At 42.4% G+C, this 23329-nt stretch overlaps 1 protein-coding gene across 3 annotated transcripts; it reads right to left on the bottom strand.

Moving 5' to 3' along the window:
* Positions 1–3756: 3756 nt before the first annotated feature.
* On the bottom strand, positions 3757–22631 carry wipf2a (WAS/WASL interacting protein family, member 2a). Of its 3 annotated transcripts, none has more exons than XM_029428359.1 (8): positions 22221–22631; positions 16428–16598; positions 16089–16218; positions 15291–15407; positions 13655–14425; positions 11641–11886; positions 8726–8827; positions 3757–6148 (listed from the first exon to the last, which is right to left on the bottom strand). In XM_029428359.1, exons 2-8 carry the CDS (start codon positions 16488–16490, stop codon positions 6105–6107), a joined length of 1473 nt encoding a protein of 490 aa, XP_029284219.1. In that variant the 5' UTR covers positions 16491–16598; positions 22221–22631; the 3' UTR covers positions 3757–6104. The 3 variants fall into 3 exon arrangements, with proteins under 3 accessions (XP_029284219.1, XP_029284218.1, XP_029284217.1); XM_029428358.1 differs by lacking the exon at positions 22221–22631 and having other exon boundaries at positions 13655–14308; positions 14345–14425; positions 16428–16513; XM_029428357.1 differs by lacking the exon at positions 22221–22631 and having other exon boundaries at positions 13655–14272; positions 14309–14425; positions 16428–16513.
* Positions 22632–23329: the final 698 nt, after the last annotated feature.

A 23329-nucleotide genomic window follows, 5' to 3' on the forward strand; every position in this document is an offset into this window, starting at 1 on the left:
TCCAGGTTGTCGTTGACATTGTTTTTTCCGTAGCCCACGTCAATAAGATTTGTTTTCGAAGGCGTGTCCGAAAATAGGGATGATAACTTCATCAGTTCCACCAACTCTGAACGCTTTGCCACAATCAAGTGAGCCAACAAAATATCCAACTTCTCAAGTGAGTCAGAGTTCTTCAAACGCCCCCGCCGTAAAACATAATCAGGCACTGCCACTGCTTCCCCCCCAACTAAATGCTGACTGCGCCACTGTACCAACAGTCAAAACGGGACATGCTTCTGAGGAATAGGAATCCGAGAACTCAGATTTACAGATCAACAGATACTCACCCTTTGGCAAAGGCCCAACACAGTCTATGATCAAGTGTTCAAATGGGTGGTCCACTGCAGGGATTGGATCAAGTGGGGCAGGCTTAGACTGATTTGGTTTACCCGTTACTTGACATGTATGGCAAGTCTTAATGTAAGCTGCCACATCACGCTTAAGACGAGGCCAAAAGAAGTAATGCAAAATGTGACTGTACGTTTTCTTCACTCCCAAATGCCCTGTCTGATCATGAGAATATTTCAACACTTTATTTCGATACTTAGTTGGAACCACTATTTGGACAACCGGCTCACCCACAGAATCAAAACCCTGGGGCACCCCCTTATGTACCAATACTTCACTCGGCAGGAAATAACCAAAGGCTGCACTTTTAACGTCATTGCTAGGCCACACCTGGTCAAACAGCTCACTCAAAGCAGCGTCAGCTCGCTGTTCCCCAATAAGAACCTGCAGCGAGATGGGAAGAAATTCAGGTACATGCAACTCTCTTTCCAAATCACACTGTTCCTCCTGAACTGAAGAATCTGACTTAGCGCTAGTCATTGCCCGTGTCACAGCACAAACTGTGAAGACCTCAGGGAATTCCAGTTTACACTTATCTGGTTCTTTTAACAAAGGAGTAGACTTAACAGATGGGGAGCCATCCTGACCATCAGCCCAAACCCGGTTACCAGCCAAACCATTTCCCATAATGATATCTATCCCATCGATAGGCAAGGCAGGCTGGACCTCACCATTCAAAAGGCCACAACACAGACTGGCTCTGTGCAAAGGAACACACAGAGTGGTTAAGTCCATTCCCCTTACCAGCACACAATCACCGGTATCTGAGTCCTGAGAAAAGGGCAGCACGGAAGCTAGAATAAATGAATCCTTAGCGCCTGTATCTCGTAGAATTTTCACAGGCACTTTAATATCATTACCAGTGAGAGATACAACCCCATCTGACACGAAAGCTTCAAAACCAGAATATTTTCCAGTTTTAGATTTAACTGAATCCAGCACCTCCTCCGAAACAACTGGAATTGTCCTAACTGGAGCACTGAGAGCAACTGGTCTAATATATCTACCACCTGTGCGATTTATCCTACTTTCAAGTAGAGGACACTTTGCTTTCCAATGTCCCCTCTCATGGCAATAGTTACAGGCATGATCAAAGTGAGATGAACGCAGACCAGGATTCCTCTTTGAGGACTCAGACCAAGAGAATTTTGCGGAGTGATCAACAGCTTTAGCAGTAGCATTATCTGCCCCACAGTTTTTTCCAAACTTTCCTTTATGTGCCAGCACATACTCATCTGCCATGGTAGCAGCTTTAGAGGCAGTCTCAATTCCACGCTCAGCAATACGAGTGGCAACCTCAGGTGGAATACACTCTTTAAACTGCTCTAGCACCATCAGATCAAACAGATCTTTAAAAGTAGTAACTTCCAACGCCGAACACCACCTATTGAAATGTTTAATTAATTCCCTTACAAATTCGACATGTGACTGCTCGTCAGACTTCCTCCCAGACCTAAATCGTTGCCAATAGGCCTCTGGTACCAACTCATACGCTTTCAAAACAGCATCTTTAACAGTTACTTCAACTGCACTAAGCGCTGAATAAGCTTCTTGGGCTTTTCCTGTCAATACCGATTGCAACATCACTACCTGGTCAGCCTCGGGCCACCCTCTCCCATTGGCAACACGTTCAGAAAGGGAGAAAGAAGTGTCTGGGTCTCTCATCAAACTTCGGTACGAGCCGCAAGTGTCCCACCACATCAAACCTTTTCAAATTTTGTGAACTGTGTTCTACTTGAGACGTCATCGCCCGAACATTGCCGAAGTGGATGCTCTCGGCGCAGCGATCGATTGTTGATAGCGGAAGTCATTTTTATGCTGTTATGATCGTGATTTATTACGAATACATCAATATTAAAAATATATATATGGCACATTTCACAATAGATATGCAACCTCTATCATATACCAGCCCAACAACACTGACGAAATATAATTTATTTAAATAGTAGTTCTGAGTGAACGCCCCAGACTTGTAATGCATGAACCTTTCAATACATTGAATTGCCCCATACTCTATGGCACAAAGGCAATCTATTCCAGATGTGAAGGTCACTTTCTCATGACCTTTGAGAGACCCCCTTAACTTCCTTAGGGCATGGATCTCATGTTATGTCTAAACACATGCACATATGGTATGGATCATTTGCAAACTTAATAAGACATTGTTCATTATAGATTATCTTAACATTGTAACTTCATATTAAAACAGGACTATAACAATAATATAAACTTACTGGTGACGCTTTCTGTGAACAGTAAGATACTCAGCAGCACGACATGTTTCAACTCTATAATCAAACCGACAGAGAACAGTGAGTGAACAGAAACCTTTTACTGCTTCCTGAATGATCTCCTTATGATCACGAAGCTCACGACAGAGAGCAGACATGGGTGCAAAAGTGGCATTGTGGGTTATTGCAGGTCATTTGACACATATAGTTCCTCAGAAGGGTAGTGATACAAAAATGATTTCTATTCATAAAGTAGGAAAGGAAAAAATAAAATAGGAATTTGTGATGATCAAGGGTTAAATATATATATTTTTTCTTTTTTTAATGCACTTTATTTTAAAGTAATTGTACAAATGGAAAATATGTAAATAAAGTGTTTTTGAAAAATAAAATAAAACCAAATTGCCGTTGCAACTAATTCAAATATGTTCGGCAGCATCACGTCTTACTTTGAATATAAATACATGTGAACTGTTTCCCATTACACAGTGTCAACATACATGTTTATATGGCGTTCCTGTGTCCCAGGTAACATATTTAGGTGTTATAAATAAAACTAAATCTGTACTTCAGCCTCCTCATCAGTCAAACTCAGATTCAATACAGAGATGTGTCTTTAAGAGACATAACTTAACAAACGCTGAAGGCACATCCAGGTAGACATGTACTGCACAGGTGCTATTTAAGTTAGTTTGGAGAAATAAAACCCACTATAATCAACATTTCTCTGTTACCCAGAATCCATCTGGAACTTTATTCCAAATCACATATTTTCTAAATCTGCCTTTTTTTTATCTGGGTCCAATTACAATACGAAACAATTACCATTTAGATTTTCTAACTTCCACAATCAAATGTTTTTAGCTTTGTCTTTATTTACAGTGTCTCTCCTGGAATAACTGACACTGTTGAAAATCAAATGTATTTATATTTAAATTGTATTTTTCCAGAATTGATTAAACAATAATATTCTACTTGTAAAAAAGTTATTTAATTCAGAACGTCTCTTCAGGCTACATCATTTATTGGCGTACGCTATCGCCACTTTTAATTAATTAAAAGGATTTAAATGTTTCCAGTGACACAGTAACAGTAAATAACTGCAGGAAGAGAAAACAAACACACGTGCATCAGGTTCCCTTTTTCCCCACATTTATTTGAAATGATTCAAATGATAAAAACATGGTTGATTAACATGAAATGACCACAGGGGGCTCTTAAGAGTGGACGATGTGAGAACAGGAGACAGAAACGTGTCGGTCACCTGTGTGACAAGGTGAGCGTGTATCCAAGGACAGGCTGTGGAGTGACTTTGTGTTGTGTTGTGTTGTGTTGTCGTCCGCCCCCCCCCCCCCCAATCACACAAACACACCCTGTCACTCCAGTTATAGAAACAGGATCCCCAAACAAAAAACCTCACACACATCCATTCAGCTCATTGACCCTTATGGCCGAACATCCAGAGAAGTGCTACAGTCAGACCGAAGCTCACCCACTGGAACATCGCTATAATCATTTCTCTTTCCTATATTACAGCTTTTTACAACATACAAATAGATCAATAACTATGATTACCATATTCCTTAAAGTAAATATACAATATTTATTGCATTTTCAAATAAACGTGTTTCTTATTTACCTTGTTGTCATCATCTTCCTCTAAAAAACTGAAACAGAAAGCACTGGTACCGGTGAGTGACAACAGACTTGAAGGCTCGGACCAGCAGGGGGCGCTGCGTCACTGAGAATCTGAGCATTTCTTTTTGTTCGTCTTAGTTTGAATATGATGTAATTTGTGTTTTAAAGTCAAGCTTAAAGAAAAGTAAAGAACCTCCATCTGCTTCAACAGTTCTGGCACTTAAGTTTTGCTTTTTTTTTTTTTTTGGTTAGCTGCTACCAACTACAATCTGTACAAACTGCTCCTTGCATAGCAATTAAACAATATATCGTCCTCTGGCCGTACAGTCCTATTAAAAAAAAAGAAAAAAAGGGCAACCAGCAGCAAAAGTAAAATAGATTCAGAACAGAGTTGATAAATGATCCCTTATAAACACGTCCAAACTCCGCACCGCAAACCTGCAGCTAAATCATACAAACTTGGTCCAGTAGACAAACAATAATTTAGTGTTCCTCCGCTGTGTGTCCTCTATGTGAAGTACAGTCAAACACACCTGGAAACATCAGGAATGAACCCTCTGAGTTTGTTTAGTCACATGATGTGAATCCTGATCCCCGTTATCATAAGTGCATAAATAAGCGTCACGCACAGTGTGTCGGTTTAGCAGTTATGTTGTGCAACATCGGCTGAAGATGGAAACAGACGCCTTCAAAATAAAAAAGGGAAGCAGTACAAAAACTAAACAAATAAAAGCAGGAAACCGTCTCCAAGATGTAAAAACAAACAACCGGGGAGGCTTAGTGAGCTTTCCAGTAGGGCTGAACGATTTAGAAAAATATCTCATTGCGATCATTAGAAAGTGCGATATGATTTGAGGGAATGATAATTTTTACGTAAATATTCTCAATTTCATTGAAAAACATTAAAATGATTATAGTGGGATTTCTGCAAGTCTGAAGAATATGAAGTGAAGGTCAGGATGTCTCTGCAGCACAACCTTTACATTAAAAATGTTATTTTGAAACACATCCTGTGATATTAAAACTGTTGTTGGTCAAACTGCGATAACATTTAGATAAATTGTTCAGCCCTACTTTCCAGTGATGCATTTTGTAAATTTTTCTTGATCAAAAACAGTGAATTTAAAACATGTTAATTATAAAACTTGTATGGAAACCGTCCTGTGCAGTTCATTTGACTCCACCTGCTTTTGGCACACTGACAGTGGATTCAGACGCTCCCTCGCCTGGCACATGGCTATTTAAGACAAAATATAACCAAAAACAAAATCATTAAAAAATATATTACCGACAATAAGCCCAAACATTCATGGCATCATCAGAATTCACCTGCTGAAAACATTAAGTCAAAAGACAGTTTCTCATTTGTAGTGTTGAATTTCTCCCCCCTCTCTACAAATGAATGCTGACACCAACAAAATCAAATCAAACGTTATTCAGAATTACGAAAAATCACCATCATCATCACGATTATGCATTAAAAGGGAAAAAGGTGGAATGCACAGATTTGGAAGTGTTTGGAGTTTGGTCCTGATACGTTTGTGTCGGACTGAAGCTTTGACGTCCGGTCAGCAGAGGAGACGTGGAGGCGGTCGCTCCGGACCTCAGAGTGGTTTTTTTTGTTCTCTTGTGCAAAGACAGAAGGTGTCCGGCGAAGAGCCGCGTCAAACCTGCGCGGTGTCGTAGTGTTGACTTTGTGCTTCCAGCTGGTGGTTTTAGTGTTAGTGTGTGTTGTAGTGTGCTGTGATTTGAGTGCTTCTTCACCACTCTACCTCTCTCTCCCTCCCTACTCCACCGACCGTCGCTGGAGTCGGCTGACAGTTAAATACCTGAGTTGAGGTCCGTTCACCTCCCCACCGGCGGCGCAGGAGGAGCTCCTCTCATCATGGCTGAGGGCAGAAGGAGACAAAAGGAGGAGAAGGGTCACTACAGGTCAGCTCTCACGCTTAAAACACACACAGAAATGATTAACTCTGACAAACAGGATATAAAAAGTATTCCGATGGTTGCGTTACTGAAACTAAAGGAAGTTCAGTTATAACTCTTTGAAACACATGAAATAGTTTAGATCCGGCCGGCGTATCAACGTCGGCTCTCGATACATTTAGTCGAGTCGTGTCTGAAGATGAACTTGCATTAAAGAAAAGATGTCAGGCGTCTATTTATGTGGTTAAATAGCTCATTGATGATATTTAGGTCTGTAAAATATTTTTTGATTAAATGTCCCACAGAACTCAAGGGGCGGTAACCCTTCAACATCGTGGTGGACCCCGGTGGTCAGGGAAGCCGTCCGACTGAAGAAGGAGTCCTTCCGGGTTATGTTATCCGGAAGGACTCTGGAAACAGTTGCAGGGTACCGACGGACTCGAAGGGCGGCAAAGCAGCGGGTATGGGAGAAGTTCGGAGAAGCTATGGAGAAGGACTTTTGGTCGGCACCAAGGTTCTTCTGGAAAACCGTCCGGAACCTCAGGAGGGGGAAGCGGGGAACCATCCAAGCTGTGTACAGCAAGGGTGGGACCCTGCTGACTTCAACTGAGAAGGTTATCGGGCGGTGGAAGGAGCACTTTGAGGAACTCCTGAATCCGACTAACACGCCCTCTATGGTAGAGGCAGAGCTGGAAGCTGATGGGGGATCATCGTCAATTTCCCTGATGGAAGTCACTGAGGTAGTCAAACAACTCCACAGTGGCAAAGCCGCAGGGGTTGATGAGATCCGTCCAGAAATGCTGAAGGCTTTGGGTGTTGAGGGGTTGTTTTGGTTGACACGCCTCGTCAACATTGCGTGGAAGTCTGGGACAGTGCCTAGGGGGTGGCAAACTGGGGTGGTGGTTCCCCTATTCAAAAAGGGGGTCCAGAGAGTGTGTGCCAACTACGGGGGTATCACACTTCTCAGCCTCCGGTAAAGTCTACTCCAAGGTACTGGAAAGGAGGGTTTGAGTTGAGTTGTGTTGAGAGTTGTGTCCGGATACTCGGCAGTAAGTCGGACTCGTTTCCCGTGAATGTTGGCCTCCGCCAGGGCTGCGCTTTATCACCAATCCTGTTTGTAATTTTCATGGACAGGATATCGAGGCGCAGTCGTGGAGGAGAGGGGTTGCAGTTTGGTGGCCTGAGGATCTCATCGCTGCTCTTTGCAGATGATGTGGTCCTGATGGCATCATCGGTCTGTGACCTTCAGCAGTCACTGGATCGGTTCGCAGCCGAGTGTGCAGCGGTTGGGATGAGGATCAGCACCTCTAAATCTGAGGCCATGGCTCTCAGCAGGAAACCGGTGGATAGCCTACTAGGGAAAAATAGGGAATGAGCCCTTACCCCAAGTGAAGGAGTACCTCGGGGTCTTGTTCGCGAGCGAGGGCACGATGGAGTGAGAGATTGGCCGGAGAATCGGAGCAACGGGGGCGGTATTACATTCGCTTTACCGCACCGTTGTGCCGAAAAGAGAGCTGAGCCAGAAGGCAAAGCTCTCGATCTTCCGGCCGATCTTCGTTCCTACCCTCCCCTATGGTCATGAATGCTGGGTCATGACCGAAAGAATGAGATCACGGGTACAAGCGGCCGAAATGGGTTTTCTCAGACGGGTGGCGTCTCCCTTAGAGATAGGGTGAGAAGCTCAGCCATCCGTGAGAGACTCGGAGTAGAGCCGCTGCTCCTTTACGTTGAAAGGAGCCAGTTGAGGTGGTTCAGGCATCTCGTAAGGATGCCACCTGGGCGCCTCCCTAGGGAGGTGTTCCAGGCACGTCCAGCTGGGAGGAGACCCCGGGGAAGACCCAGGACTCGGTTGAGAGATTATATCTCTTCACTGGCCTGGGAACGCCTCGGGATCCCCCAGTCGGAGCTGGAGGATGTGGCCCGGAGAAGGGAAGATTGGGGTTCCTTACTGAAGCTGCTGCCCCCGCGACCCGACCCCGGATAAGCGGTAGACAATGGATGGATGGATGGATGTTGCGTATTAGTTTTTGTGCAGTTTAAGGCGAGGTGGCCCAGCTGCACAATATAAAAACACTGCAGGGAATGAGTTTGGTTTTCAAATCTCCAGCACGGGTTGTTAAATAATTTTCAACCTGTGAGAAACACAAATAAAAAACGATGTATTTATTCTGAAGGTTTCCAGCCGGCAGTGACCGAGAAGGTTTTGACTTTCACACAGTTGCTCTCTCACTGAGCTGAAGCCGCACAAACACGGCAGTAAACGGGACAAAAGTTGTGAAATAAAAACCTAATTATTAACTGGTAACCTGAAGATAATTCAACTGTAAACACACACAACTTTATGCGTCACATGAAACTAAACTTCCTCCTGATGAAGCTTCATCTTGAAGAGTTAAATCTTTCGATGTTTTAATAACTTCACATCTCAATAAACGAACCTGAAACACTCAAAGAACTGTGAGGAAATGTAAACGTACACATAAGCATCCAAGACCAGGACAAGATAAATTGATAAGTAAATAAGATAAATGTATTCGTACTCTTGTTGGTTTTGCTGGGGTAGACCTTGTTGAAATGCCTGTACTCCTCTGGAGGGGGAAGGTCTTCGATAGGGTGGAAGTTAAACTTGGATTCAAAATCATCTGAGGAAGAAAGAAAAATATTCATATACATCAAATGACCAGTTTATTATTATACATGAACAATTTAACAGCAATAAAGCTTATGATGTTCAGTTTGTGTTCATGATCATTTTAAGGCTGTAGGCAGTAAGTGGTGTTTGATTGGACTGCTGCCCCCTCGTATGTAACTGAGGAAAAATCATCAATAAAATGTCATAAATGTCCCTTTAAAAACAAGTTAAAACACTTAAACTGACATTAGATTGCTTAACGACGCAATATTTTGCATCTTAAAGATACTTCAAAACCAAGTGTAAAGTATCTTTTTACTACAACAACATCCTGTGTTTGTACACTTGTAGTAACTTTATTAACAATGTTTTGTTTCTCAGTCAAAACAGTCAGCAATGTAAGAAACTCAAGTCAGTGACTTTCTGCTTTGATTACATTCTCATCTCATCACTGACTCTGTAGGGTTACACAGATACACAATAAGTAATTAATAATAAAGTCTTTATTTTAATTTGTGCTCCTTTGTGGGAGAGAATTCAGACTGCAGCCACCTTCACTTCCTGTTTTGGGCACTCTTCGCCCTCCAGTGAAACACGTCACCAGTCAGTCGGGTGATTTGCTTTTCTAATAAACACTTGATTTCCCCGTCTGTATATTAAGCATTAGAGTATAAAAAGTCCTGAACACTGTGCGGGACCGAACAACCTTAAAACACCTTTAAAAGCTGAAATAAATAAATAAGTTTTCACTCGATATTCAACGTGCGGAAATAGAAAAGCAAAAAGAACAGTGTTTTTTCTGCGTGTACATGTACTACATGAACCTCAGATAGTAATCTAGTAAAATGTCCCCGTCGTCCTGATTTGTTCGAGCACAACAGGAAACGAGTCGTTTGCATGGCTGCAGAGGAATATTTGACTATCGACGGTCATTCATCACAAGATCAGACACACAACGCGCTTTAACTCCTGCGACTGAGGATCAAACCCACAGCGGAGGGAATGAAGAGAAGATACTGGTGCTTTCCAATACCAAACCCTTCACTTCAACAACACTTTTTCCTGCGTCGCGTCACATTATAAATCTTGTTCTGCCAGATTTTTCAGTCGCGGCACGAGCAAAGTGTTGATTGGTGGAAAGAAGTCTGGCTGCATGAAAGTATTCCAGATATTTTGGGATATTAAAAGCGTCACTAAACTGGTTTTACACATGAAGTTCAGTTAAGGCGAACGACACAGCGCAGAAACAGCTGCGTCATGTCTGTTCTGACGGAGCTGACTGCATGAGTACAATAGTGAGAGTGCAGTTTGGCACCCTAAAGGTATAAACACACATTTTCATGGTGCATAAAATACTAACACTCTTAAAACGTAGCCACAGCCACTAGTTCACAGGCATGTCTAGGTTGTGGACCGTAACTAAGTACATCTACTCAAGTACTGTACTTAAGTTGTTAAGTTGTAAGTTAACTTGTGTAATTTAGTTTAATGCCACTTTATACTTTTACTCCACTACATTTATTTTACAGCTTTAGTTATTTTTCAGATTAAGATTTTTCATTAAACATGTGATAAACTTTAAACCTGATGCATCTGAAGATTAAAGCAGTGGAACAACTGAAGCACAAAAGGTAAAATTATCCTAAACATCAGTAATTTGTGTAGCAGAACTGTTGGTCTGTAACAGTAAAATGGTACTTAATTCAACAATATAATAATATAATAATATATATTGAGGCCATTGCTGATAACACTGTACTTTTACTTAAGTGAGATTATAGAGTATCTGAACACTTATTTTTATGAATAGGTCGATTTATCTTTGATAATAATTGCAAATTTCTTGTTACTGTAATTTGTATTTTCACTTTTAAACCTTTAAAAACATTATCAAACAATAATCTGGCGGCCCTCCTGCAGTAACTCTGAGGACCCCCTAGGGGTCACGGACCTCCTGTTGTAGACCCATGTTTTAAAGTTTGAAAACACAACTTCGAAATGTAATAAACAAAAAGGTCTGCAATACAAACTGAAGGTGTGGGGTCTCATAAAAGATGCCACTGCATTGCATTGTGGGAGATGTAGGCTCTTGGTGTTTTTGAAGCTTGACACTAAAAACAAACTCAATGTGTTCATTTTGTTTTTACACATTTTAAACTGGATGTTATTTAATGTCTTTATTTCATTCTAGTAGATTAAGTCACTATTTTGTATTTGAACGACCACCACTTCAACAATTATTTAATTATTTTATTTTAAATATCTCGACCTCTCTGCTTGCTAACTAGTTTCCATCGACTATCAAATCCAGCAGGTGGTGTTGAGGTTCAGTCTCATCCCAGCTGGGAGTTTATTGTGACAATAGTTGTTGTGAAGTGGAAACGCAGAACATTTAGAAGAAGAAAAATCTAAATATTGCAAAAGGTTTTTAATTAACCCTATAATAATGAATCATAACGTACATGAAACAATAAACACCACACTGACATCATTCTTTCCCCATGTGTTGTTTCACTGGCACTCCTTTAATTACACCATCTCCTTCTGCAATGGTGCAATGACACCCGACTGGAGATTAAGTGCCACCGACTGAACAAACTCCTAATATTCACATCACATTTGTGAATGGAAAATAAAATGCTCACACCAATTAGTAATCCCGTGTTTGTGCTCCTGCACGAGTAACTCCTGAGCAATCTAGCACCCAGAGGCTTTATTCAGGTTTATTTTGTAAAACTGAGAAAGTTGATGCACAAATCTTTTAGCAGCCGTTGTTGGTGAAATCCTGGAAGCGGCGGAGGAATATGAAGACGCCCGACTCACCTATGATGGACTTGGAGGAGGAGATGGAGGAGTGGCCGTTCCGGATGGGCGGGGGCGGTGGAGGGGGTCCAGCCGGGGTTCGGGAGGATAATGATGACACGGAGGAGGAAGAGGAGAGCGGTGGGGGTGGTTTGCTCACCCGGCTGTGGGCCTCTGAGGCCACAGAGCTGTGGACGCGGTATGGAGGTGGGGGAGGAGGGGCGTCCCGACCGCTGTTACGAGATCCGTTAGGAGGCACCTGGGGAGCTGTGGGGACCACACACACACACACACACACGTTACTCTCTACATCACAGTTACTAAATCTGCTGTTTCAAAAGGATTTTAATGGAAGTTGATGCCAGAATTCTCTAAATGCTTCAAGATTTCTTTATTTCTTGTTTAGTGTATTTCCATCTGTTCCCATGAATCACATACTGTGGATGATTTGACATCAGGTCATGTTTAGATATTTCCAGCAGTCTGATACCAAAACATTTTCAACTTTTGGGGCATTCGAGGACGCTCAGATCTGGGATTTCATATCAGCAACTAAAAATCATATTATTATTATTATTATTATTATTCTTTTGGCTTATTGTTTTTCCATCCCTGTTTAAATCTCTACAAAAACACAGCTTGTGACTCTCGATTCCTGGATCTTGAGGTGTTCTTGAATGCACCACAACAAGGAGTTTTCCCTGCTTCACTGCTGCAGCACGAAATAATGACATAACCTTCACAAACAATAAATACTTTATGTTCACTGTAATGAATTAACCGCAATAATAACCGTTTTATATTATATTAAACTGAATATCTTCACAATGATAAAAATAAATAAAATCACTTTGTGCTTGGGAAACTGTTTGACATTTTATATCCAAATGATTAATTAATAAATCGGCAGATATATGAATAATGAAAATTGTTAGTTGCAGCCCTCGTGGCAAAACGTCACTAATATAGCACTTTAAACAGTAAAGCAATAAATAACATAAATGCAGTAAAGTATAGTTGCATAGTTTTCTATGAATGAGTAACTTATAAATATATATTATAAAATGTGGCTTGTGAATTAATATGAACGGCAACCTTTATCTCTCTTAGATGTACTTTTAAATATCAAGAAAGTAAAAGAAGAGCACAGCGAGGAGCAGACGAACAGGAACGATGACAGAAAACAGTCGAGTCATTTGACTTAATGTAAGAAAGTAGATGAGCAGAGAGTGAAAGTGAAGAGGAATGCTGGAATATTCCACAGGGCTTCAGGAATGCAGAGAAACCAGGAAGCCTTGTGGAGAATCGCTCCGCCGTCCAATCACAACACAGACCTCCAGCTAACAAGCGCCTTCCTGTTTCGTGTGTTCACTCTGAATTCAAATTATAAATATACATTTGCCAGCGAGCTGTAAATGTGCTCTGAGGAGGACGCACAATCATGATCTGAGAGTGGTCGTCATTTAAACATCTACCTTATAAAGCCGAAACACATGAACTCCACGTGTTGAAATGTAGGAAAGAATAAACTACGTCATGTTAAGCAGACACCCGGCTTCAGAAGAGGCCGTCTATACGTAAAGTAGAGACAAACAAATCTCGGCTCTACTTTCAGAAACCACCCGACTGTAGGTGTTGATCTGCGTGCAGGAAATGTTTCAGCAGTTTGCTGCTTTAAGGCTGCGTTGCACAACGGAGGCTCAGAGATAACGAGTCAAAACTTGCTTTGGCCTCTGAATGAACATTCCTGCAGCTCAGATGTTGTTTTCATCACCGGGATGCTTCAAATACTGAACACACTAATATCCTTAACGTGTAGATACACAGTCAAACACACTAATATCCTTAACGTGTAGATACACAGTATGACCTGTACGAGTCGTGAACCTCTGACCTGTACGAGTCGTGACCTCTGACCTGTACGAGTCGTGACCTCTGACCTGTACGAGTCGTGACCTCTGACCTGTACGAGTCGTGACCTCTGACCTGTATGAGTCGTGACAATTCTGTGTGTTTACAGTGCAGCTGGTTCTACCTGTTCTGCGTCCAGGTGGCTCTCTGGCGGGTGGTGGCGGTCTGCCGGCCTGCTGGGAGGATGGAGACGATGACGGAGGAGGTGGAGGAGCGTGGCTGCGTCCTTGGCTGCTGCCTCCTGATGCGTGCTTTTTGTGCAGGGAGTTGTGCCTCTGCGGCAGCTCTGGAGCCCCCCCACCATCGACATGGGACGGCCCGTTAGAGACACCGCTCGATGTGTTCGGTCTGTACGGCGGAGGAGGTGGAGGAGCTGAGGAGCCACCTGTCGGCGGTCTGCTGGATGACGGAGGCGGCTTCACGGAGCTGGGAGGGGTGTGGCCTCTGTTGGGGGTCGGTGGGAGGGGCTTCTCTCGGCTGTGAGAAGAGGATGAGGAAGGTGGCGCATGTGCTTTTTGATTGGAGGTAGCCGGAGCGTTGCTGCGGCCTCCTCTGTTGAAGGGTGGAGGAGGAGGTGGGGCGGAGGTGCTGTGCTTCATCCCGCCGCCTGTAGAGGGACGGGAGATGTCGGGGAGCGAGGGGCGGTGCGAGCGCTGGTGGTCTTGTGGAGAGGGCTTGTTGGCCATGGAGGGCGAGGAGGAGCGGCCTGTGGGGGGGCGAGGGGAGGGTGAGGAGGAGCGGCCTGTGGGGGGGCGAGGGGAGGGTGAGGAGGAGCGGCCTGTCGGGGGGTGAGGGGAGGGCGAGGAGGAGCGGCCTATGGGGGGGCGAGGGGCCGCGGATCGGGCCCCTGGGGGCCGCAGGGCGGATCTGCCCACAGAACCTGCGGCTGAACCATCTGGGTGGAGGAGAGAGGCGGAGTTTAGAACATCACAGTGCACGTGAGATGCAGACACGGCTCGGGATAAGTGCTGCACATTACTGCAGATCACATACGAACTCTATATTACCATAAAGCAGTCGTGAGCTCTGATTTGGAACACGGGTCTAAAACTATTATTAAACTTATTGAAGTGGTAACGACTCCGATACAGTCGACTCATTAATCTCAGATCCTCAGATTTAAGCTTCTCCCAACTGCAGAAAGGAGGTCAAAGGTCACAGTCGCTCTGTCTAACTTTAAATATTTCATATCTCTAAAAATAAGCGAGTTCATTCATAATTCACATCCAGAACCGCTTCAGCTCCGACCACAAACACGTCTGCTCCATCAGACGCGAGTGCAGAACGGATCCATTAAGATGGAAATAACCACATGCATGATCTTCAGCAGCACGTGACGGAGGAGGAGCAGCTTCCTTCTTCCTTTACGAGCAGATAGTTTGTGTTGACAGATTATAAATCATATTATGACGATTAGCTCGGTGGACTTTGACTTTATGTAGCCTCTCTGCTTTATTTATTTACACAACATCGGCGTCTTGACAGGTAACATGTTGTACGGCTTCTCATCGCTTCACTTTTATCCTGTTAAATGTTTCTGTCAAATTGTTACAATTAGTATATGAATTTTTAAAGTCAAAAACGTGTTTCGTCAGGTTTACAGTGCTGTTGACCTTTGACCCACAAAATCTAATCAGTTCATCCTCGAGTCCAACGGGACATTTGTGCCACATTTAAAGAGGTTCCCTGCAGGTCTTCATGAGATACGGCGCCCACGAGACAGACACGAAAACGTAATAATGCAAAGAAAAACGTTTTACCTCCAACTGCGCGTAATTTTGGCACTCCTCCTTGGAACAGACCTCCCATTCCCATCGGCCCTCCGCCTCCAAAACCTCCACCACCACCACCGCCGCCGCCGCCGCCGCCTCCTGCTTCTGGTGAGAAGATGAGACGCACGTCAATATAAACAAATCAGAACTAGAAATATATTTTAATATTTGGAGATAATAGGAAAAGTTACAATATTTCTTCAACTACACTAGAAGTTGTGGTGGAGAGGAGGACACGGAGAAACCGCTCTTCATCACGCATGACGCTGCGCAGCGCCTCCTCCAGCTACTGACAGACAGCTGAGCTCCTTCAGACTGATTCAGCTCTGCTGTCACAAGGACTGATGCACAACCTGCCTCATCACCTTGTAGAGCAGAGAACCAGCTTCATAGTTTCTGAAGAAGACTCTGCTTTGCTCCTTCCGTGCACACATTGTGGATTCTATAGATATACATCTTTAGAAGTACCGTGTCAGCCCGGTGCAATGCCTTGATAACCTGCTTCTGTTGTAACAAGGATTTCCCAATCAATAAACGAAACCTACCCAAACACCTACTTACATATTATAATCTTAACTCGAGGTCAAACGTTGAGATTCTTCTTTAAACTCCTCTCAAAGTCTTCATCAGCAGATCGTTGGCTCAGGATGTTTTAGCTTTTAAAACTTCTGCTGTGTGTCGGCACATTTCTGTGTGCAGACTTATTTTAATAGAGACTCACTTTGTCACATCAGTTCATGTGTTAATGTGTTCATGTGTTCATGAAACCATCTCGCAGTGACTCACTCTCTATAACGGGACTGCTCCGGTCGTTGACTTCAGAGACCTTCTTTAGTCTGGCGCCGTTGCAGATGTCCGACAGCAGCGCTCCTCTGCCTTTACCCCCGGATAAGCCCAGTTTGGGAGCAGACGTGTTCTGTTGTGGAGGAAGTTAACAAACATGCAATCACACCTCCAGTTCCTCTGGTCTGATACTTAGGGAGCGTTCACACGGCTTTAAAAGACAACTTGTTAACAAACGTCACATGACTAGTTCCTGCCAGGTTAGTTTGTTTACAGTAAGTCTGCGGCACTGGACTCTGATGATGTTGAACCTGCTTTGTGATGTGTGGTTCAGTCACTCACCTGACTGAAGGATGGGGGGGGCGGGGGTCCTGGGGGAGGAGGGGGAGGGGGAGGAGCAGGCATCCTGTTCCTCTGTTGGCACCTTTCTGTGGGGTGGGGGGGGGGGGGGGGGGGGGGGGGGGGGGGGTAAAGTGACTTTACGATCTCAGCTGGGACGACACACGGGGACTCCTGCGAAACAAACACATTTAAATCTGATTAAGATAAAATAAAAGATCATTTGCACATTCACTCCTCCGCTGTTTTGTGAAGGGCGGGGACACACCCACACACACACACACACACACACACACACACACACACTTTGTCATTGATATCATGTAAGAAGTAAAAACCTTTTTCAAAAGGATGTGTTCTTGTTTGCATCTCATTTTTTTTATAAAGACTCAATTTCCATACCAAGTCATAAAACAAAGCTACATGTAAATGTAGAGTTGTGCCAATATTTAAATGTCTTCTTGCGTTCTTGGTTTTTTGTTGTGTGGGTCCAAAGGAGCACCAAACACTGAGAGGCTTCTTCTAGGATTTGTCATAGTTAAACATTTAAAACTATAACAAAGCTGTGCCAATAATAAAATAACGTCCACCTTCTGTGTAAATGTGGTTGTTAAAAACAGCCACGGTGAGAAGTGGTTCTCCACAGCTGCCGCTTGGTGATATTGGCATAAAAAGAAGATGGGTGGGCTACCATATAGAACATACAGTCAATGTGATGTAGAAAATAATTGAGGAAATAAGTGCGTGTTTCTATTGTATAAAGCTCCTAAACTCAGCTGTTTGACCACTGAGCAAACACGGGGCATCGAACCCTCAACCCTGAAGGCAGCTGTTCGTTCCAATACTACCGTGCGATTTAGTACTCCAGTAAAATATTTTGCATGTCCCAATACATAGTATGTCAAATGCAGTATGCCAGCCAGAGAGCTTTTATGATGAAGAGGGTGAAAGTTCAATGTTTTGACCATAAACTGCACAAAGTAGACGAAGTAGAATGTCTCTACATACGGCATGCAACAGCACATACTTTGTACGGGCAGCTGCAGTACATAAAAGTATAAAGTATGCAATTGGAACGCAGCCTGTGTGTTTCCATCCACCTGCTGTTTTGCCCCTTTGGGAGAAAGCGCAACAGAAAGACAGAATAAATGATGACGTACATGAAACTAGCATCAGAGCGGAGCGACGAGGCGACTGAACTCGAATCACTTGTACTCTTATCTTGTTGCATCCTCTTCTTCTGCAATTTAAGGATCATCGCCCCCTACGGTTTCTCAATGAACCGACTCCCAATATTTGCGTTACAGTCGTGGATGAAAACATAACTTTGCATTTCATTTTTACAGATTTTCTGAAGATTCGGTTGAGATTTGGACAGAAACGTTACAGGTGAGAACAACACTGTTCCACCTGTGCTGCCACAGACGCAGGAACGAGGAGGAGACGCTTTCAAAAACATCACCAGGCCAAATAAGTATGATGTGTACTTTATCGTACGTTAAGATTTGCTAAAGTAAAATGCAGCGTTGTCTCTATTCACTAGCAAAGTAATGCCTTTGAATTTAACCAACCAAATGCTTTTTTGGTTGTTGTTTTTGCCGGAGGAGCTCTCAGTCTGTTGCAGTGAACTTCATCACTGCCTCCAGTTCCAAGCACGAGCAGGACGCTGCATTATGAAGGCAAAGTGAAAGTGCTGTATATTGTTAAGAGCACAATATTAAAGTGCTTTCTGTGGCAAGAAACACAAAATACAAGTCTATCCCTCCATCAGGCGGGGGTTAAAGTGGCTGTAACAGTGTCCAGGGGGATTCTCAGGATTTGTAACAGGATTAATGTGACACATTATAAACAGAAGATAAACGTAGATGTCAGAATAGACACAGAAATATCTCCCTAAAATGACGACAAATAAGACGATCCTGTCTGTGATGGTGGACATTCTCAAATAAAGTCAATATGTAGTGTTGTAACATGATCATTACTCATTCTCACAACGTCATCATGGGTTCGTGAGGCTTAAGGTGAATAAACTCGCTCCACCTATCCGTAGAACAAACCCCGAACAGGTGCAGGATGAGATCACCAGGATCAGTTGCCGTGAGAGCGTGGAAGATTATAGAAACAGGATCAAACCACTAACTGCACAAGTCCTGTTACTGAGCGCTGCTAACATCATGTCTGCGGTTTGTTTTATGTGAGATTTGTTTCAACTTCTTGTTTTTAAAGATTCTGTCTGTTGCTCGCTCTTTTATGTGAAATACTTCTGGTTAAATGAAAATAAAATCAGTTGCAGTGGATCTTTCTGCTTACATGAATGCTACGCTAAAGAGGAAACAAGATGATGAGGATGGACGCCAACATGTTTCCTTTCACTGCTTCCCAGTGGAAACAAATGTTGGTTCCCAATTTGCTCTCAAGAAAAGAAATTCTTTGGCTGCAGCAGCTCCTGGGATACATCAGTGAAGTGTGGAGAGAAGATGCACTTAAGCAACGAGGGTTGAGAGAAAGAAGAGGCGCTTTCAACCCGTCCGTAGCTACGGCAGCAGCAAGACTCGAAGGTGTTGGTCTGTTGATCCTGAGCTCAAATATCTTCACAACTTTTGGGTGGATCGCCTTGAAATTTGGTTCAGAAATACAAAAACCTCAGAGGATGAATCCTGATGATGGTTGGTGTCCACACTGCCTGGGTGGAGTAAAAGGTTTCGACATTATACTGGAATACCGCGGTATTTAAAATTAACAGTTATCAAATGGATATTGGAATGTGCTTAGAGCATTTAGAAAACAATGCTGCACGTTTGCTTCGACAGGTTGGGGGGCTGAGTACTGGTTAAGCTCGTCGTTGTTGTCAGAGCATTTGATTTATTAATCGCTGTCGGGATGTAAAAAGAATTTCAACAAATCACGTTTTATTTTATAGAAGATTATCCACCCACGTGCGTCCTCGCTGACGTGCCTGTGATCTACCCGCACCTCGACCTGCTCTGAATGTGTCAACTCTACTTCGAGTTCGACAAACCAGTTCGCTGTCTGGGCCCATTGTTGTCCCGTGAAGGCAGCGTTGGCTCCTCACCACACCCTCCCTCTCTGCTGCGGCTCCATTCCTCAGGCAGCCCGGATGAGTGTTGCGGCAGATTTTAACCGAGGGAAACCAAAGGAATCTCACCGAGCAAGCTCGCCAGTCAGTCAGTGACGTGGTTTAAACAGCACAGAGACAGAAACTGAGTGGGGGGGGGGGGATCTCTCCTCTGGGAGGAAAAAGAAATGTTTCGAGATTTACTGAGTGTACGAAGCCACAAAGAGACTAGTTTCACTGCATTAAGCCCGATATTAATAATTATACAGCCGCTATCGACGCAGCGATTATTGCATTTACCTGAAACCAACAGAAAGAAAAGCATGTCTCAGATTATGTGTCGTGCTAAAACAGTAAGTACTAAAAACATACACTTTCTGGTATTGATTCAGCGTTTTAAAGTCACGCTGCTTCTAAGCAGAGCAACACTTAGTGATTCACTGCTTCATTAATCACAACAGGCTAGTTGTTGCACAAAGACTGTCTATAAGTTTAAGTTTGATTAACGACATAAACAACTATCAGGACGTCAGTTTGGACTCTGGGAACATCGGATAGGAATTCTCCATTACGATGACATTTTACAGACTTTATAGATTAATGTTAATTAATTAATGATATTAAAAATAAGCCGACTTTAGTTTCTGTTTTTGGAATATTGTCACTATTTTATTCTGAATTACGGCTCAAGCCGTACATAAAACAAGTATTCAGCAAAAACATCATCAGATATTATTGTAAAGGGATAAAAGATAACAAAATAAAAGTCTCTGGATAAAGAACTCTTCTGTCTTTTAGTGACTAAGAGTAAAATCTTTAAAAGCTTTTACTTCATTGAGCCAATAATGGACGCCAAAAAGATGCACGTTCACGTTTTTCGCCTGTAGTGGCGAGCTGAATAAAGGCTGCTTTTAAACAACCTTCATTCAGCAGGTATTTAACATTTTATGGGACATTTATGGCAATTGATCAATATAAATAATATTTAAAAATATTAAATATTCCCATCAAAAGGTTCCCAGTGACTGTTGTGTCTGACTAAAAGATAGTTTACTATAATAGAAAACTAAATAGAATAAAACGGGCAAATCTTAAAACAACTTAAATCCTTTATATTTGTCAGATAAACTTATTGATTAATTGGCTTCAGCTCCAAAAAGAAACTTTATAATCACATCTAAAATATTATAATAAATTAAATAGACACAAAACTTAATTTAAATCCACAGGAATAATGGATATTGTTGTTCTTCTTCTTCTACCAGCTGTTCTTATTCGCTTCGATTGTATGTTTTGAACAGGATTCTTTAATGCTAAGCTAGCTCCAGTCAGCTCCGCGCCGTGTGCGAGACGCCAGGAGACAACAGACGCATCTGACGACGCGATTGTTTCATTACAAATATTAAATATTTTTGGTTTACACGAGTTATTGTGAAGATGAAACACCAGATTATGTTGAAAATAAATCATTTTCCAAGGAGTATATTAGAAATTCAACGGTTAAAATGTACCAATATCTTTTAGAAAAGCATATTTCTTGCATACATATATTTACACAAATGCACCTTTGACCCCTTTAATAACTAATCCTTTACCATTAAAGTAAAGTGAGGTCCATAAGTAAGATCAGGATGTTTGGTTTCCATTAAGCTATCCCCCAGACGCGGGACACAGGGAAACACCAGCAGGGAGGGGGGGCTGTATGAGGAAGTGAAATGCTTTTGTTGTGGAGGAAAGACTGAGCTGAAGGTCTGCGTCGTCCAGGCTTTTCTTTTTAAATGGCACTGACAGCCGGAGTAAAGCCACAGCATGGCCTGCTTTGCATGCTCATCCACTTCCCGGACACACCGTGCCACACAGAAAACATTCTTTATGACATTATTGAATATAAATCATGAATGTTTGTTGGACAAATTCAGGACTTTCCTGCGACAAAGTAGTGGCTTAAATACAACTAAACTGAAGGATAAAATGTTTAATTTTCCTACTTCTTCAGCTAAATAAACTTTAAAACCTTTAGAAAACACAGGACAGCTACAAACATAGTGAAACACTGACCGGGGGATCTGTTTTACTGCACAATGAATGTACATTTAGCTGATAATACTTACATACTTTTACTTAAGTAACGTTTAAAATGCTTTGGCTTTAGTACATAAATGTGAGTAAGTGAATACTTCTTCCACCACTGCTGAGATGTAATGTAGAAAAAGAAGAATGAAATGAAAAGATAGTAAATGATAGTATTTGGCAGTACTGTACTTAAGTATGATTCAAGGTACTTTACTTCATTATTTAATTATTATGCAACTTTTTACTTCTACTCTGTGCACCTTAAAGGCAACTAATGTCCACTACATTTATCTGACAGCTTTAGTTACTTTAAAGATCTTTTACATACACAATAGTTTATAAAACATGATGCATTACAGATTAATTGTTATGTTAAACTACTCAATATATAATAATAATAATAATAATAATAATACTTGCATACTTTTACTTTAGTACGGTTCTGAAAGCAGGACTTGCACTGGTAGTGGAGTATATTCAGTACTTTACTTAAGTAAATATGTGTTCCCCTAGTGTGTAATAAACTCAGTAAACAGCTGAGGCCTGGCCAGGTCGTGCAGCCGCTCCCAGGTAGAGGCACACACACACCTGGCACGAGCTGAAACTTAGGCGGAGTAAAGTTAGCTTAACATCCTGAGTGTACTCACCCTGGGGCTCGAAGAACAAGACGTGTATTAATATCTTCCTCCAAAACAACATGAATGGAAAGCGACAAATCCGTCGTCGTTGCAGTTTGACAAAAAAAATAGGAGCTGGCAAGTCTACCGAGAAACACTCACAGGTTAGCCGGCTAACGTTAGCTGCAGCTCGGCTAGCGGCGGCTACACTGCGGAGCTAGCGGCAGCTAGCTGGTTAGCATCGACCTGTTTACTTTCCAGCTGTCAGTGTCAGCGCAGTCCGGCTGCCTGGAAGTTAACACTTTGACAAAATTAAGCGTTTAAGGGCAACTTTTAACCGTTTCCACGAAGCTGCGGAAAACTTTACCCGCACTCCTGACCTGCAGGCAGAGCCATACTCGCTGACATCGTTTTATCGGTCCCTTCTCGGAAACCCGGAAAAGGGGCCGACCGATACAAAATGGAGGCAGATCTGCGCTGCGTTAAAGTGCTGTCGTAAATTCCAAACTCTAGACTTTTTTATTTAATTTAATTCAAGACACAATAATCTCGCAGATAATACATGGAATTACATAAAATACAATATAAACTTATATATAAATATAAATAAATTAGTTTTACTATTATATACGCTGTTTTTGGATGAATGCTACTGCTGCATTATTGTTTATGCTGTATTTTACTGCTGTAGATGTTTAAGCGTGTGCTCCTTTACATACTGATGGTAGTTTAATCTACAGCAATGCATACTTATTTATAAAATCACATGTCTGTTGCTTTGTCGTTGTCCTGTAAGAACCAGGTACCTCTAAAAAGTAAACTTCCCATGAGTTTCTCAGAAAAACAGCCCTATGCATGATGCATTTTCCAGTTGAAACAATTTAAAATGTATTTATCTTAAGAAGTAGGATATTTTTTTCAAAACATAAAGCAACACTTCATCCTTCAGTTTATCACAAACATTCAACATCAACACCTCTGGAGATACAGGGTTTACAGTGAACAGGAAGGGGATGGACAACTGTGATCTAAAAAGTAACTAAAGCTGTCAGACAAATGTAGAGGAGTAACAAGTGCAGCATTTACCTCTGATATGAAGTGGTGTAAAAGTATACAGTTGCATAAAATGGAACCTCTAA

This window comes from Cottoperca gobio, unplaced genomic scaffold (genome assembly GCF_900634415.1).
Source record: "Cottoperca gobio unplaced genomic scaffold, fCotGob3.1 fCotGob3_70arrow_ctg1, whole genome shotgun sequence".
NCBI classification, from domain to species: domain Eukaryota; kingdom Metazoa; phylum Chordata; class Actinopteri; order Perciformes; family Bovichtidae; genus Cottoperca; species Cottoperca gobio.

Coding starts and splice junctions, on each gene's coding strand:
- wipf2a (XM_029428359.1), bottom strand. CDS start 16,490: ATGCCTGCTCCTCCCCCTCCCCCTCCTCCCCCAGGACCCCCGCCCCCC. Junction 16,219..16,427: donor CCCCCCCATCCTTCAGTCAG/GTGAGTGACTGA, acceptor CCTCCACAACAG/AACACGTCTGCTCCCAAACT. Junction 11,887..13,654: donor GCCACCTGGACGCAGAACAG/GTAGAACCAGCT, acceptor TGGTCCCCACAG/CTCCCCAGGTGCCTCCTAAC.